Source organism: Lissotriton vulgaris, chromosome 12, assembly GCF_964263255.1.
Source record: "Lissotriton vulgaris chromosome 12, aLisVul1.2, whole genome shotgun sequence".
Classification (NCBI taxonomy): domain Eukaryota; kingdom Metazoa; phylum Chordata; class Amphibia; order Caudata; family Salamandridae; genus Lissotriton; species Lissotriton vulgaris.
The window spans coordinates 545,059,942-545,075,970 of record NC_141700.1 but is presented as its reverse complement, the minus strand read 5'-3'; the positions used below and the strand labels follow the sequence as shown (position 1 = coordinate 545,075,970).

Here is a 16,029-nt window from a genome sequence, read left to right as displayed (position 1 = left end):
CTGTTGTTGACAGATGGGTTAGGAACTGTCCCTGTTGTTCTAATAGTGATAAGTCTGTTAAACCTCTTTCCACTTCTGTCACTCCTATTGAGTATTCTGAGGGTCCTTGGAGTAGATTAGGGATTGACATTATTGGCCCTTTGAATTTGCATGGTTGTAAGGAAGTTTATGGTTTGGTCTTAATTGACTATTTCTCGAAATGGCCAGAGGTAAAAATTGTTGATAAGATTACTTCTAGTCAAGTCATTGATTTTCTGAGTAACATCTTCAGTCGTGAGGGTCTTCCTTCTGAGATTATTTCTGACAATGGTACACAGTTTACAAGCAGGGAGATTGAAGTGTTTTTTTAGAGAACATGGGATTACTCATAAGAGGGTCTCGAATTATAATCCCCAGGCCAATGGTCAAACTGAGCGTTTTAACAGAGTGGTCAAGGAGTCAATTCAGTTGGCTGTTAAGAACAGTTTGGATTGGAGGAAAGCTCTACGTGCTACCTTACTTACCTATCGGATTTCTACTAATTCTGTAACTGGTTCTCCTTTTGAATTATTGAGGGGTCGCAAAGCCGGTTCTAAATTGTTGCCCTGTTGGTTGAAACCTAATAAGTCTGTTGTTTCTGGTCCTGATCTTACGAAGGTGAGAGAACGTGTGAAGACTTATCAGGAAAAAATGGGCAGATGTTCGAACAAGAAGGTCTCTAGCCACAAGGTTAGAATTGGTGATTTGGTTCGTGTGAAACTTGGAAATTATTTCTCTAAAGGCTGGGCTAAGTGGTCGGATCCTGTCACAGTAACCTAAGTTTTCAGTAAAGCTGTACGTGTTGAAGGGGGGAAGATCTGGAATTTTAGACGGGTATCTATTGTTAGATCTGACTAATCATTCCTTAACTCTAGGAAAATTTCTTCCCATTTGTGTGATGTTAATGATGATCAGAACTTTTTGGATAATTTTTCTTCTTTGCAAGATTCTCAAAATGTTTTGCCTAATGATTCTCTTTATTCTAATGAACCTTTGGCCACCACTCTTGATTCACCGAATTTTGACAACTCTGATGGTGTTTCAGAAGTCTTAGGTCATTGTGGTGATGTTGGTGACAATCCCGTTGTTCAAGATGACTCTGTCCAGGGTTCTTCTGATTGTGTAATTAGGAGAAGTTCACGTGTTTCTCATCCACCTGTTAAAATGAAAGATTATGTTTGTTCTTAGTTTTTTTTCTTGTTTTTTTTTTATTCAATGGGGGGAGGTGTGTTGTATGCCACCTGCGTGCTTCCCAGCACACAGGTTTCTTAGAATTTAGAATGCTTTATCTAGCTTCCCTGTTGGAAGTTCCATGTTGGTCAGTTGGTGCTGGACCGCGCTTGTTGCCAGTCCTTGTGGATGTCAAGCTGTTCCTCTAAGAAGATTAAATCTGTTCCTGAACCTACAAACCTTTGTCTACCTCGTTTCTTCACAACATTTGCTAACAACCGGCCTGCCTGATTACTTAGCCTACTGCAGCAAAAGTCGACTTGTCCTGCAGTCGTTGAGTCCCCAAAGCCCGGGAGACCTGCCAGCCTTCACCCAGGAACCAAGACCTCCCCAGGGACAGCGGATTTGTCCCATGTATCCAGCAGACAACAAAATAAGGACCAAAATCACTCCGGCCCCACCAAAACTCGACTTTGCCAATAACCACTGCACCAGAGCCCCCCAGCCCGTGTCGAAGTGGGCCAACTGGGTCAGCCTGGTCCCCCAAGCCCTTATGTTACCGAGTCCACTGTGGAGTGATTTCTTGTGAAATCCCAGTTGATGCCTGCAGCCTCTGTTGGAAACCCCCCCTCAAACGTGAATGTTGCCGAATGGAGAAACCCTACACCCCAAAGACTTTCTGCACCCGGACGCTCGTCCTGAGAAAAAGAGGACTAAAGGAGTCCCCACATGCCCCAACATTGAAAGAACCGAAGCCACTCGTTGGTTTCACCGGACTGGTCACATTGTCCCCTCCTGCAGCCTCTTTCTATCACAACCTTACTTCATTGGAAAACATTGGGCACCCAGAACAGTTTTGCACCTCTACACCAGGCCACCCTAGTGCAGCTGGTGCTGCCTTGGACCCTGCCCACCGCTCACCCTGACTACTGGAGTAGGGTCCTGCCATAAGTCGCTGACAAGAACCATTAAACTGCATAGGATTTTCCTCCCATAGGTTAACACTGCTGAGCTCAGAAATCGACTTTTTGGACTGGCCTGGCCTGGATCTGGTGAGGTCCGTTTGATGGAGTAAGACATTCTTGACGGCACAGGATCGCCAAGCTGCTCTGTGAATGAAGGAAAAGAGTCTTGGCTATCCAGTTAGGAGTGCACTAGTACTGTGGCCTTCGGAAAACAATGGAAAATGACTGTACTGTACCAGATACTGCCCAATAACCTTAGACTGTCTCAAGATGACAAGAAATGTTTTTGTTTTAAAATTGGTCACTTAATATTTACAACACTGAACTTTGATACCTGAAGAGATTAAATATAAAATGAAAGTCCAGATGTCATCCAAAGACACTTTTCAGAGAATTTACAGACTTGCCTGGGGTCCATTAATTATTTTTTTTACATTATTTGCTTCTGCATCATCCGAGCCACACACACATCTATAGTGTGTAATTTTTCTTCTGATAAGCCGAACACGTATGTTGGCAATTATGTAGGTAGTGGAGTCATTTTCAGCACAGGCAGTGAGGGGATAAAGCATCACTTCTCCATGGTGAACAAGTATACCTACAGTACGGTTCAATTGAAAACATGGTCCATAGGCTCTTACGGTTACTTTATCCCCAGCCAAGAAAGATTGCCTTCAATTCCGCAAAATCTTCCTTACTCCAGAGGAGATACTCTACAACTAAAGTTTCAGGGTGATTATACATTTCAGGACGGCATAGCCTAATAGAGCCAGCCTTAATGTAACTGGTCTATGGAACACAGGCAGCACGATCAAGAGCCAGGCAATCTTTCAAAATGAAAAGATTAAAAAGCTCAGGTGGACAAACACACAGATCTAGAGGAGTAAAGGCTGAAGTATCAATATATCCTATAACTACCCAATCCCTAGTTCCTCGTGGAGGATTAGAGACACAGTCTGTCATAGCACCCTCATACAACGCCTTAGCAAAGTCGGAATACATGGAAAAGCATTGGACAGGATAATCGCGTTCCTCGGCGGAAGAACCCAGAGAGTCCGCCTCCCCCCTTTTAGATCAGAGGCCACCGAAGTCATCTGCGGCGTACCACAAGGATCATCACTCAGTCCCACCCTCTTCAACATATAAATGAGTCCCATCCCATCCATCGCACGCCAACACAACCTCAACATCATCTCCTACGCAGACGACACCCAGCTGATCCTCTCCCTCACCAAAGACCCAAACACCGCCAAAACCAACTTACACGAAGGAATGAAAGAAGTAGCCGAGTGGATGAAGAACAGCCGTTTAAAACTGAACTCGGACAAAACGGAAGTCCTCATCTTAGGTTCATCCCCCGCTGCCTGGGACGACTCAGGGTGGCCACCGGCCCTGGGAACCGCACCCATACCTACGGACCACGCATGTAACCTGGGCTTCATCCTGGACTCCTCCCTCTCGATGACCAGACAAGTCAACGCCGTCTCATCATCATGCTTCAACATCCTACGCATGCTCAAAAAAATCTTCCGCTGGATCCCCACCGAAACAAGAAAGACGGTCACCCACGCACTGGTCACAAGCCGACTGGATTACGGAAACACCCTTTACGCCGGAACCACAGCCAAACTACAGAAAAAACTCCAACGCATCCAAAACGCCTCAGCCAGACTAATACTGGACATCCCCCGTCAAGCTCACATTTCCGGTCACCTGAAAGATCTCCACTGGCTCCCCGTCAACAAGAGAATAACGTTCCGTCTCCTCACCCACGCACACAAAGCCCTCTACGACCTAGGACCCGAATGCCTCAACACGCGACTGTCCTTCTATACCCCCACCCGCCAACTACGATCGTCCAATCAAGCCCTCGCCGCAATTCCGCGCATCCATAGATCCACCATGGGGGGAAGATCCTTCTCCTACTTAGCGGCCAAAACCTGGAATTCTCTCCCCACCCACCTCCGCCTTACACAGAACCACCTCTCCTTCAGAAAGCAACTAAAAACTTGGATATTCGATAAGTAAAGTACCCCCCCCTCCCCCAAGCGCCTTGAGACCCTCTGGGTGAGTAGTGCGCTATACAAATTTTCGAACTTGAACAGTATGTGCTCTGGGTGAGAGAAAGTAGGTGTAACGGGGTGACCCCGACCGGGCTCCCCGTTCCGGGATCTGTTAACGTACCCATGCCAGAGACTACGCCGAATACTGCCATTAATTCCTCTTATGTCCCTCAGCAGACAGATTATCAAGGGTCAGGAGACGAGGTAACAGCGTACCAGGAGAGAGACTGTGACTGGCCCTTTAATTTCCAAGGAGCGGACGAGTGGGCGGAGCTACGGAGTGACGGAACTCCGACAAAAGCGGAAGTCCGGGACGAGGAGAGGTGCTTGTACACCTGGAGTGGAGAGGAGGAGAAGGAACGGCGAAGGAGTGTAGAGAGCAAGACGGAGCAGACCTATCGTGGAGGACAAGGAGCCCCGACTGCCGAGGATACGCCTGGAGGCCAACGATTCCACGAGCCGCCCAGCCACTCACCCGGGGGAGGTGCGTGGCTTGCTCAGGTGCGTAATCGTTTCAGGGGCTGGGTGGGACGGAAGGGCGGTCCGGTAGCAAAGTAACCGATACCCTAGTTCCACGTTACCCTATCCCGAGCACGACCCCCCCCCCCCCCCCCCTCACGACCCCCTCACTGAGATGGGAGGACAGGAGCACGTGTGGGTTTGCTTCCTCACTCCCTTTCCCGAAGACCGCTGTCCGAGAAGGACAACCCTCTCACGAGTGCCTTTTGTTTGTTTTCCCTCCGGTCCTGGGGACGAGCTGGTGGCAAGACGGACCCAAACGACAGCACAACCCGACGAAGCCAGACCGGCTATCGGAGGACTCAATACTTAGATAGTCGACGAAGAAGATCCCGGAGCCGATCTCCCCGTAGACCCCCTGTATTACGACAGACCTGTTCAGACCACCTACTCCGGTCAATAAAACCTGTTGTAACTAAAACCCGTTTGTTGCCCTTCTCTGGTAGCACCAGGAGCTTGGAAAAGGTTACAGTAGGTTTCTTAACTTATTTTCTAGGACTTGCAGCAAAGCCTCAATAGTGTCCTCCATATGCCGCTGCCCTATGATGCTATGGCAACGTATTTGGCTCTAAAAATAGCGATCATAGTCTTGAGAGACTTGTGGCCCAGACTAGAGGCAAAGTCAAACACAGACACTATGCTTCTAGAGAGCGTGTGTCATCCGGCAGATGCCAAAGGTGGCCAGAAAAGTCAAAGAGAACTCCCAAGTAGGGGAATACAGATACTCAACTGAGAGGATTGCCTTTGACGCAATACGATCTAGTCCTGGTGTTCCAGGGGCCTAACATCATAACATGGGACTGAGCAAAATGTAGGTTTAAGTTGAGAATGTCCATAATTTCCATGGATTGGTGGAGTAAAACTTCTAGTCCCAGGGCCGTACGTTAAATTAGGTCTGTGTATAATAGTAAAGGAGTTGAACATAACCAACTTTGGGCAAATATTTGCTAAATTTAATTAATGATTTTTTTAAGGTAATTCACATATAAAGTGAACAAAAAAGAAGCCAAGATGCAGCCTTAGCGAACTCCCTGATTAAGATTAAAATGGGCAGTGCCTTCCACCCCGTCCCCAATTCTCACTTAGGTTGACAAATTCAATGTAAATTACACCAAACAAAGATTGAGGGTCAGCCCTTATCCGCAACATGAGGACCAAAGCTTCTCCTTGTTAACCCTGTTGAAAGTTGTGCTGAGTTCCATAAATCCAACATGCAAAAACACAGCCCAGATACATGTACATCAATAAAACAAACAAAAGGGGCGTGGCTTGGACGCCAATACAAGACGGCGGTCCGTTCTAGCTCTGCTCAGTGGCGGAGCGTTTATTTCTAAATACGCCTCTTTTACTGAATGAACTTGTGTTTAGCCTGCGGTCCCGCCGAGATGAAATTGCGGTGAGTGTTTTCTGCTGGATTCCATTGCTTCACCGTGTCCACTGAGCCCAGGAGCCACTGCAGTCTGCATCACCTCAGGAAATCACGAACTGTCGCCATTTTGAATCATGGCGTTCGCGCTAGGTTTCCTCACGTCATCTGAGCTTGATGGTACTTACAATATGCCTCCTTGTTTATCAACGCTGCCAGCTTCATAGTTTTCCAATAACCTGCTGCTTGGAGTCCTACAATTCAGCTACATGGAGTATGGAAAATATATATCTTTGAACTTATTCTTCTCTTTAAATGCTATATGTTACTAGCATTACGCTAAAAGATAATACCAACTCTCTTCTTGAATTAATCTGCATTTCGCTTGTGGTCCCGACGGGATGAAATGACAGTGAGTGTTTTCAGCTAAATTCCAATACTTCACCGTGTCCATTGAACCTAGGAGCTGCTGCGATCTGCATCACCTTAAGAAATTGCGAACGACTGCCATTTTGAACCGCAGCGTTTGCGTCATGTTTCCTCACATCAGCTAAGCTCCGATGGTACTTACAATATGACTCCTAAAATAGCCATACTGCCAGCTTCATAGTTATTCAATAACCTGCTGCTTTGGGTCCTACAATTCAGATTCATGTGGAATGGAAAAGGGTCTTCTGATCTTACTTTTCTCTTTAAATGCTGCACATCACTAGCATTACACTAAAGGATACTACCAATTCATCATGTTTTGTTAAAGAAATTCAGCGTTCTATAACATTTTGTAGGAGGTCAATGTATTTTCCTTAATGTACTTAGGCTGGTTCTGTCTATTCTTTGAGGTGTCGTCTTGCTCTTCAGTGGGGTAAATATCTATGTTGCTTTCCAGTGGATTTTACATTTCCTCACTCTGGTTAGCTTGCTAATGATTATTTATTACCCCTGCTGTCCTCATTAGTTTATGGGCCGAATCCGCCCTACACTATTCACTACTCATCGACTTATCCAGCAACCTAAGATGGCCAGTGATCATCCTAAAACAGCCTCAACAGGTGCAAAGCCCAAAAGACACAAGAATGATCCACCTTCTCCTATTCTATCCTCACACAATCCTGTTCTTGACTATTATAGATGAGGTATGTGGTCTTCAACCTTTTATGTCCACTACCAATGAAAAGCTAAATCAAATAGAGGACCGATGGATCATTATGAAGGGAAAGGTGTTGGACCTCGAGCAATGTGTGGGAGACCTTCAAGATATCTCTGTTAAAATTCATTTATTAGAGCATGAGATCCACAAATTGAAACTACACACTGAAGACCTTTGTTGGAACCTAATGTTGTCAGGTCACCTAGGGTAGCCTGGCCTAGGGTAAGACAATATCAACAGAGGCACATGTGTAAAGGTTGCAAACCACCCAGCAGTAATTCAATGCAATATCACTCAAAAATGACACTACACCAATGTTTGTGTAAAAATATGAGCGGTTTTATAAAAATATACTTTCTCTTTTGTCTATTAATAAACTTCAGTTAACGCAGTTCAATACCATATGTCAAGCAGGGAAATTATTAATCATTCAACAGTTGCCAAATTATTTCACTAATCAGCTTTCCAGCTTAACAGCACATTACATTGGTCTCCAGGGAGCAGTGTCTACACTCCTCCAAACTTTACTAGACTTGACTCCTCTGAAGTGATTTATACATTTACCCCCTCTCCATCTTTGTCTCCAGTAGAATTGGCTAGCCTTACTCACTTCATTTACTCTATGCAAGCTCTTCACTAGAGCTGTCTCAAAGGGGGTTGGTATATAGATATTTAATCACAGAAGGGGAACAATCTGCATTCAATATTAGGTCTCAGAAGATCCTTTCAAGAAACTTGATGGGCATTGCCCAGTGCTAGCCCAATCCTCGTATGGCCAACCGGAAGTCTTTGCTCCTTTGAAAGAGAATCTATGGCCTCCAACTTCCCCCTCACAACCTCTCCTTACTTCTTTTTGTGTTGGGCCCACTGGGCCTGTGTCTCCGTTCGTTGGGGGGGAAGACAAAAGGAACCAGTCTCCTCAGGTAGATGTCGCGGCCCCTCGTCCCTCCTCTCCCGCACCAGACCGCTCCTCCTTGATAGAGCGGATGCAGGGAAAGAGGGCACACAAGCGACGAGGAGCCGATGCTCACCTCCCGGCCGCCTCCTTCACCGGTGAAATCTCCGCCTTCCGAGAGGGAAGCTGAGTGACTGGGCATGCGCGGGCGGGTAGTGTTTTGAGATCAGAGTCTCCTCAGCTGCACGGAACCTCCTCCTTGGGTTCCGCCCACGCCCCGGGACCCGCACTCAGTCCGCCAGACCTGAGCAGTGCCTGGGGGCAAAACCTCTCCAAACGAACCCTCTGCTTCAGCCGACGGGCACAGCGAGATGGGGCAGCCTTCCCCACACGGACAGTCCCCCGCACCGAGCAGTAGGGGATGGGATTCCTCACACGATCTCACCGTCTCAGCCACCAGGAGTAGAGAGATGAGGGCAGCCTTCACCACATGGACAGTTTCCCTCGGCAACACTGCGCCGGGCGCTTGATTCCAAGCCCCAACCAGGAAGATCCCACTTCCCCTGATGAGGCGAGTTAACACCAGAGGTAACCACAGGGGGTGGGGGAAACTCGGTTGGAAGTCTGATAAGTCCTCCTATGCTCTCTGTTCTTGTGGATTCTGACAAAGGCAGACAGGAAACTCTCACTCTTAATCTGCACCAGGACCCCTTTTTCTTCACTGGGCAGTGGAGGGAGCTTCACTCCAGTGTGACCTCTCTCACCCACTCTTTCCTCTGGGACCGGAAGAGAAAAGGCGCCCAGAATCTTCAGGATTTCCTACAGGTAGGGTCAGGTCAACAACTATAAGGGGAGAAGGGTGGTGAACCAGTAAGGAGCGTCCCTACAATGGGAGGTCAACCCTCTGACGATCCTACCCCGCCTTATACTCCAGCCTTAACTCCAGCCAGCCTACACTGCAAGACAAAATGGCTGACCAGCATTCCGCCTTATATAGGCTGACCCTCAGAGGTCCAGAAGGTTCTGGAATGCCCTACTCTATCCTATGGGACAGGTCCCAGGTATGACAGTTGTGACAGTTGGTAGCCACCATTTTGTGACTCCAAGGGAATTCCCGTCAGGAAAGGCATTTAGGCCTGAGGTGAAAAACTATGAGGGCGAAAGAGCACCTATCCCCCAGACCAACACCATAAAAATCTAGTGGACACAAAAATAAATAAAGGCATGAGGGGCAAAAAGGGGACAAAATAAATAATAAATTGGAGGGACTACGCAAAGGGCCAGACAGGTCTAACAACCTTGAAAACTGAAGGAATAACCTACGCCTTTATCGACTTCCGGAAAATATTGAGGGGCCCGACATGGTGTTTTTTTTTCAGAAATTTCTTCCAGAACTTTTAGGTCTTCAATTCTCCTCACCTCTCAATATACAGCGTGCACATCGTCTGGTTCGCATCCATCCTACTTCAAACAAGCCACATGGTATTATAATGCTCTTCCTGGAATTTACTGAACTTATGCATGTTCGGAAGGCTGTGAAGCTCAAACGTCATCTTATTTGGTCGGGACACAATATCTTTACCTCCCAAGACGTATCCAATGCAACAAACGCTCTTCGTAAAGAATTTCTGGCTCTACGCCCAAACGTTTTCTTATGTAACAAATTGATATATATTGTTATAAAAGTTTATCGATTGTTATTTTACTATTCTGTTCACCTCATTCCCCTTTCTAATACTTGTTCACCCTTTACTCTTTTTATGACTCCAATTCCTCACATGACTTTGTTCATCTTGTTATTTTTCCTCCTTTTCTATTCTCCATTCTTTATTTCTTTATTCCTCACGAGGCCTCTTCTTACCCATTTTCTTTTTTCCGACGTTTCTTGTCTTTTTGGTGTCACCACATTTATCTCATATCTATTACTTTTTTTCTTTTCAGATCTGGAATCTTCTCCTTGATCTGTTTCCTTGCTCCGTCTCTTTTTCTCTTTCTTACGCTTTCTTTTTGTTCTTTGGATATTTCTTGCCAGTTTCTTATCACTACATCTTTCCTATCCGGCTGAGTGCGTTATTGTTACCATATGGTAAATGTTGTTTCTTTTTGTTTTACATTGGTCCTGCAGCTTATTGTTCCTGTTTCCTTATGTTCCTCCCCTCAACATGTTTAACGTTGCCTCGTGGAATGTACGTGGTTTAGGTCATCATATCAAACGTCAAAAGGTATTGTTCTCACCTATCCAAACTTATTTCCCATGTTGCCTTTTTACAGGAAACTCACTGTAATGATGCGGAACCTCTTAAACTTAAACTTCAATGGGTTAATAAAATTGTATTTTCACCTGCTATTGACCGTCATGGTGGTGTTGCTATTTTATTTCATAAATCAATTAATGCACAAATTGTATCAACAGATTGTGATACTAATGGACAACGGGTTATGGTTGATGCTATAATTAATAAAACGCAAGTCACATTTTAAAATATTTATGGTCCCGTTAAACCTGATCCCCAATTTTGGAACTGCATTAAATTGAAACTCTCCAATCTCTAATCCCAATATAAATGTTGGTGGCGATTTAACAATTGGCTGGATCCCTTTTTGGATAGAAAATCTAACTATAAATTAAAGCCTGACAAAACCCATAACGCGTTACAATCTGCCATCACCTATCGTCCTTTCTATGATGTATGGAAAATATGTAATCCTGACACTTCTAAATGTACATTCTTTTCTCCTGTACACCATACTATGTCCTGTATTGACTGTATTATGGTATCTAAACCATTACTCCCATGTCTCTATTGCTCAGAAATTGTTGCTATTTTTATCTCTGATCCCGCCACCATCTCTGCCTCTTTTGATCTATCACTTACCACTTGTAAAGAGGGCCGTTGGCGTTTTAATAACCACCTACTTTCAGATCCAACCTTTATCTCAGAAGCAACCTCCTTTATTAATGAATTTTTTCAATTCAATAAACCCTCAGACACTTCAGTTCATAATAATTGGGATGCCTTTAAAGCCTCATTTAGAGCCTTTACCATTGCTTATTCTGCAAAGAAAATAAATCACTTAAAACTAAATATCAAGAAACTCTTGTAAAAATTAAAACCCTACACCACAGTTACTATTGTTTCAAATCCTCCTCCGCTTTGCAAGAATTAATTAAAGCTAAAACTTCATTAAATAAAATTGCCACTGTTGATGCTTGCAATATCCTTCTTAAGATTGAATCTAAATCATAAAAAGATTGGTCCTATTGATTTAGAAACAACCAATAAACTTCTTTCCACCGACTGACATTATTGATACCTTCCAATCATATTGCCAATTTCTATATACAGAGGATACTCGCCTTTCTGAAAAAGATCTTGAAACATTTTTTCAAGATATCCCCAAACCTTATTCCCCTCCTGACACATTTTTACCCCTTGAGAAGGATCTTTCCCTTCAAATTATAACAAATGCTCTGAAATCTTTAAAGAAAGGCCAAAGTACAGGGACCAGATGGTTTCTCAATTGAGCTATTCTTAGGTTGATCCTCAATTTTGGCACCAATATTATTAAATCTTTTTAACTCATTTCTCTTAAACTCCAAAGCATGTGGCTCTTTTTTAGAAGCCCTTATTATTGTAATTCCCAAACCTGCCAAGGGTTCCTCCTTCTGTAAAAATTCAACCTATTTCCGTAATTAATTATGATTCTAAAGTCTTTGCAACATTTTTAGCTTCATGCTTAGAAAACATCCCACTTTTTATCAAACCGGATCAGTCTGGTTTTGTCAAAGGCCGACTTGCCTCTGAGAATGCTAGAATGTTCTCAAATATTTTAGCCCTTGGAAAGAAGTACTTCTCTCCTTTAGCTGCCCTTTCACTGGATGCTGAGAAAGCTTTTGACCGAATAAATTGGCAATTCATGTTATATACTCTTCAATGGTTTGGCTTTGGTCAAAAGTTTATTTCTTTTATTAAATTATTATATACTGCTCCTCGTGCCTGTGTTTTTGTCAATGAGCTTTTTTAGCCTTACTTCCATCTGCAACGAGGTACCCGTCAGGGTTGTCCACTATCTCTATTACTCTTTCTCTTTTTCTGGAACCCTTTCTTGAACATATTAGAAATAACCCTAATATTACCGGTTTTAATCTTAATTCTCATCAAAATAAATTATCGGCTTATGTAGACAATCTTATTGATATGTCCAATCCCTGCAAATCTCTTCTCCCTTTTTTTACCAGAGATTGCTTTGTTTTCCAATGTCTCGGGCTATAAACTTAATTTTTCTAAAACTGAGATTTTACCTTTAAATTCATCATGTTATCAATATATGTTTGATACCACCGATTTTACTTGGTGTCCCCCAAAAATTAAATACTTAGGTACATGGTTTTCCTCAAATATTTTGGATACTTTTACTTTCATAATTTTTCTGCATTAAAACTCAAGATTACTAATTTGCTTTCTTCCTGGTCCCCATTATTTTTATCTTGGTGGGTAGACTAGATACGATTAAAATGATGATTGTTCCCCAAATACTTTTCATACTCTCAATGCTACCTTTTAAAATTCCTAATTATTAATTCTCTCAGATCAATTCTATTTGCACTAAATTATTATGGAACAATAAACAGGTTTGTATTGCTCTTTCTGAATTAATTCATCCCAAATCTTAGGGGGGTGTTCGATTTCCCGATTTCAAAATGTACCACAATGCTTTTTAATTTGTCAATTTTATGCGATGTCCAAAGATTATCTAGATCTACCTATACCAATTTGGGTTGCTGTTGAACGTTCCTTGTTACAGAACTTTTCCTTTCAAGACATTATGTTTATGTCCAATTGTAAATTCATTTCCAAATATCCTATTTTAAAATACTCTCACCACCTTATACACACATTATTTTTCAAAGATTTAGACCTTTTGACCTTTATCAATCCTTTCTTTCCTCCTCCATATGGTTTAATAAGCACATTAAATTCCGTCATAAATCTTTTTACTACAAACATTGGACGGAAAAGGGCATTTTCTTTGTTCATCAATTGTTACTTAATAACTCGATCATGCCTTTCCTTTAACTCCAAGAGAAATTCAGTCTACCTGACTCTTGTATTCAGCAATACAATAAATTAGTTCCCGTAATTCAAACCTACCTACAAAGTTTTAACTCCGATCCTATCCCTACTTAGTTTACCCCTAGTACACCATTATTTCATGTTCCAATTCCCAGTGCTTCCTTTCTATACAGAACCCTATCCTCACACTCTACCACCTGTAACACATCCTCTATTGAATTATCTTGGGAACAAGACTTCTCTCAATTGCTGTCTATTCATCAATGGGATCGTTTATGGCAAAAGATTTTGAAAACCTCTAAAGCTGCTAACATTACACAATCATTATATTTTATTTTTAATAGAGTTGTAAAGTTGTAATTACTCCCCTCTTTCTTCATAAAATGTACCACTCTATTTCATTGTTATGTTGGTCTTGCCTTTCCTCTGAAGGATCACTGATGCACTTGCTTTATTACTGTCATAAGGTCCATAATTTTTGGAAAGCTATTTGGTCGAAATGTCGATTTATTTTTTTCCTGTGATGTTCCTTTTGTTATTCATAATATATTTTTAGGTACTATATCTCCTGATTTTGACCAAATCCCATCGAAAACTTTTTTATTTGACCTTTTCATTGCTGTTGCACTTAAAGTTATATTAACATGTAGGAAAGACAATTCTAAATGATCTTTTATATTCTGGTGGAATTTAATCTGCAATAAACACAGAATTGCATCTGTTTCCCATTGTTCTATTTATCAAAAGACTAAACTAGATTTATTATGGTTACCTTTTACAACATTCCTGTCCTCACACTCATCTATCTCATAATATTTATTCTTCTTCCTTTTCATATTTACTCCTTTTATAGATCTCGCTTCTCCTTTCTTTTCTTCCTCTTACTTCTCCTTTTATTTTCTTGCTTTCCTTCTTTCACAAAATATATAGATTCTACAACTGCTTCTCTTATGGAACACACTTTTTATTAAGATATTATAAAGTTATACCACTATTTCTCAACCTTTCATACAACTATATTTTTATTCTAATAATTACAAATGTGTATATGTAGCTTATTCATTTTTAAATGGATGTTTCACAATGTATGCTTACTCCTTCACCATCTTTTTACAGGTATGTCTGCTCATCTACTGTGTTCAAAGAAGAATTACATCCTGACAAAAGTTTACAGACTGAGCAACCTGTCTGGAAAGACAGGGCCCAAATGGTGAAAGCTTAAATTGTTCAGGGGACAAATGCAAAGGAGGTGAATAACCGAATTTAATTACAGGAGTAGGATATAGGCAGTACTGTGGCACACTGAAAATCCTGGGGGTCTTGAAATGCCTCAATTTTCTCATCCTAAGAGATATTCCTTGATACCTTACTAACAAGCTCCTTGATTGGAACCTAATCAGCTAATACAGAGGCAACTAAACTACAAAATCTAGACAACAACATATATTATAAACATTAGAAATCCATATCACCTATTTACAAAGATTTATGGAGAGTTTTAAGGAAAAGTGAGCAGGTTAGAACTTAAGATTTGACAAAGCACAACACAAATATTTTGTATTTTTACCCAGAAAGGACAACTAATAAAAGCAATGAGCATTTTGGTTACACGCTCGTGTATTAAACAGCCAACTGTTAAACATGTATTTGAACAAATACTTGGACAGTGCTCATAACATGTGACTAACCTAGGGCAGGTATCAAAGTGTATGGATGGAAAGTAAAACATAAACCAACTGCATATTAATTAGGAGGGGAAACAAGGTTAAACACAATAAGCAAGAGAATAATTGAACTGACCGCTTAGACATGTCCCAAACACGAATACTCTTATCTTCTGAATTGCTGAGGATCAGCTCTTGACGTGGGTGAAATACTGCACATGAAACATTATTGTAGTGCCCGCGGCATGTATCCACTTCCCAAGCCTTGGATTCTGCAATTTAGATAATATGAGTTCATAAACTGAAATAACACACAGTTAGCAAATGTGAGAGCATAAGCAGAATATTCCCGGTCACTGAAATTATGTGACTGTGCGGCGGTGGAGTTTTTTTGCATTATTATGGATTTGCCACATAACCCATCCCCTGCTGCATAATCTGCAGATGTTAAAAAAAATCAAATGGTTTAATAAAATTACAAAAAATGTAGCGTCACGTGTTACCTCGCAGTGGAATGCTTTTTGCAAAGGTTGACTGGTCACATTTCTATTGCCTATTGTTATGTTTGGGTGTTACACTGGTACGAATGAGGTATAACCAATGTTTAGACAGCGTTAACAAGTATAAAAACAAGCACTGGAGTTGCCAATAGGTCTCGCAGTAGGAAAGTTGGAGCTATTGGTTTTGTAAATGACAAAGCCCTTTATGTTTTTAAAATGAAAACAAAAATAAAAGGCATTGTTATTTGCAATTGTAATAGCTCCAACTTTCCTACTGCGAGACCTATTGGCAACGCCAGTGCTTGTTTAAATCCTCACTGCTCTCTCTCTTTCTTATTCATGTCGAATAGCAGACCTACCTCCATAGTAAACAATGTACACATGAGCATCCTCATTAATCGCCATGGTGAAGTGGACACTTTGTGTCAAAGTATGCTTCACTTTGAGGAAGCGGATTAAAAGACTACCAGCCTTGGTATTCAGCTTGCCGACATTTAGTAGCACTGGCCGCCGTCTTTTCAGCAGTAGTATTAGAACAGAGCCACCCAATAATCCCACCGGGACTGGGTAATGTAAATCATATAAGCTAAGTGTCCAGGTAGGAATCATTCACAGTGTAAATTTTACATTCAACAGTGTCATAACTA

At 42.2% G+C, this 16,029-nt stretch overlaps 1 protein-coding gene across 1 annotated transcript in view; it reads right to left on the bottom strand.

Moving 5' to 3' along the window:
* The window catches only part of COPA (coat protein complex I subunit alpha), a 191,404-nt gene that overhangs the window by 98,866 nt on the left and 76,509 nt on the right, over window positions 1-16,029 (bottom strand). Inside the window, exon 9 of the mRNA XM_086945342.1 lies at window positions 15,019-15,154. Coding sequence (XP_086801468.1) covers window positions 15,019-15,154 — 136 coding nt within the window. The remainder of the gene's footprint in view (window positions 1-15,018; window positions 15,155-16,029) is intronic.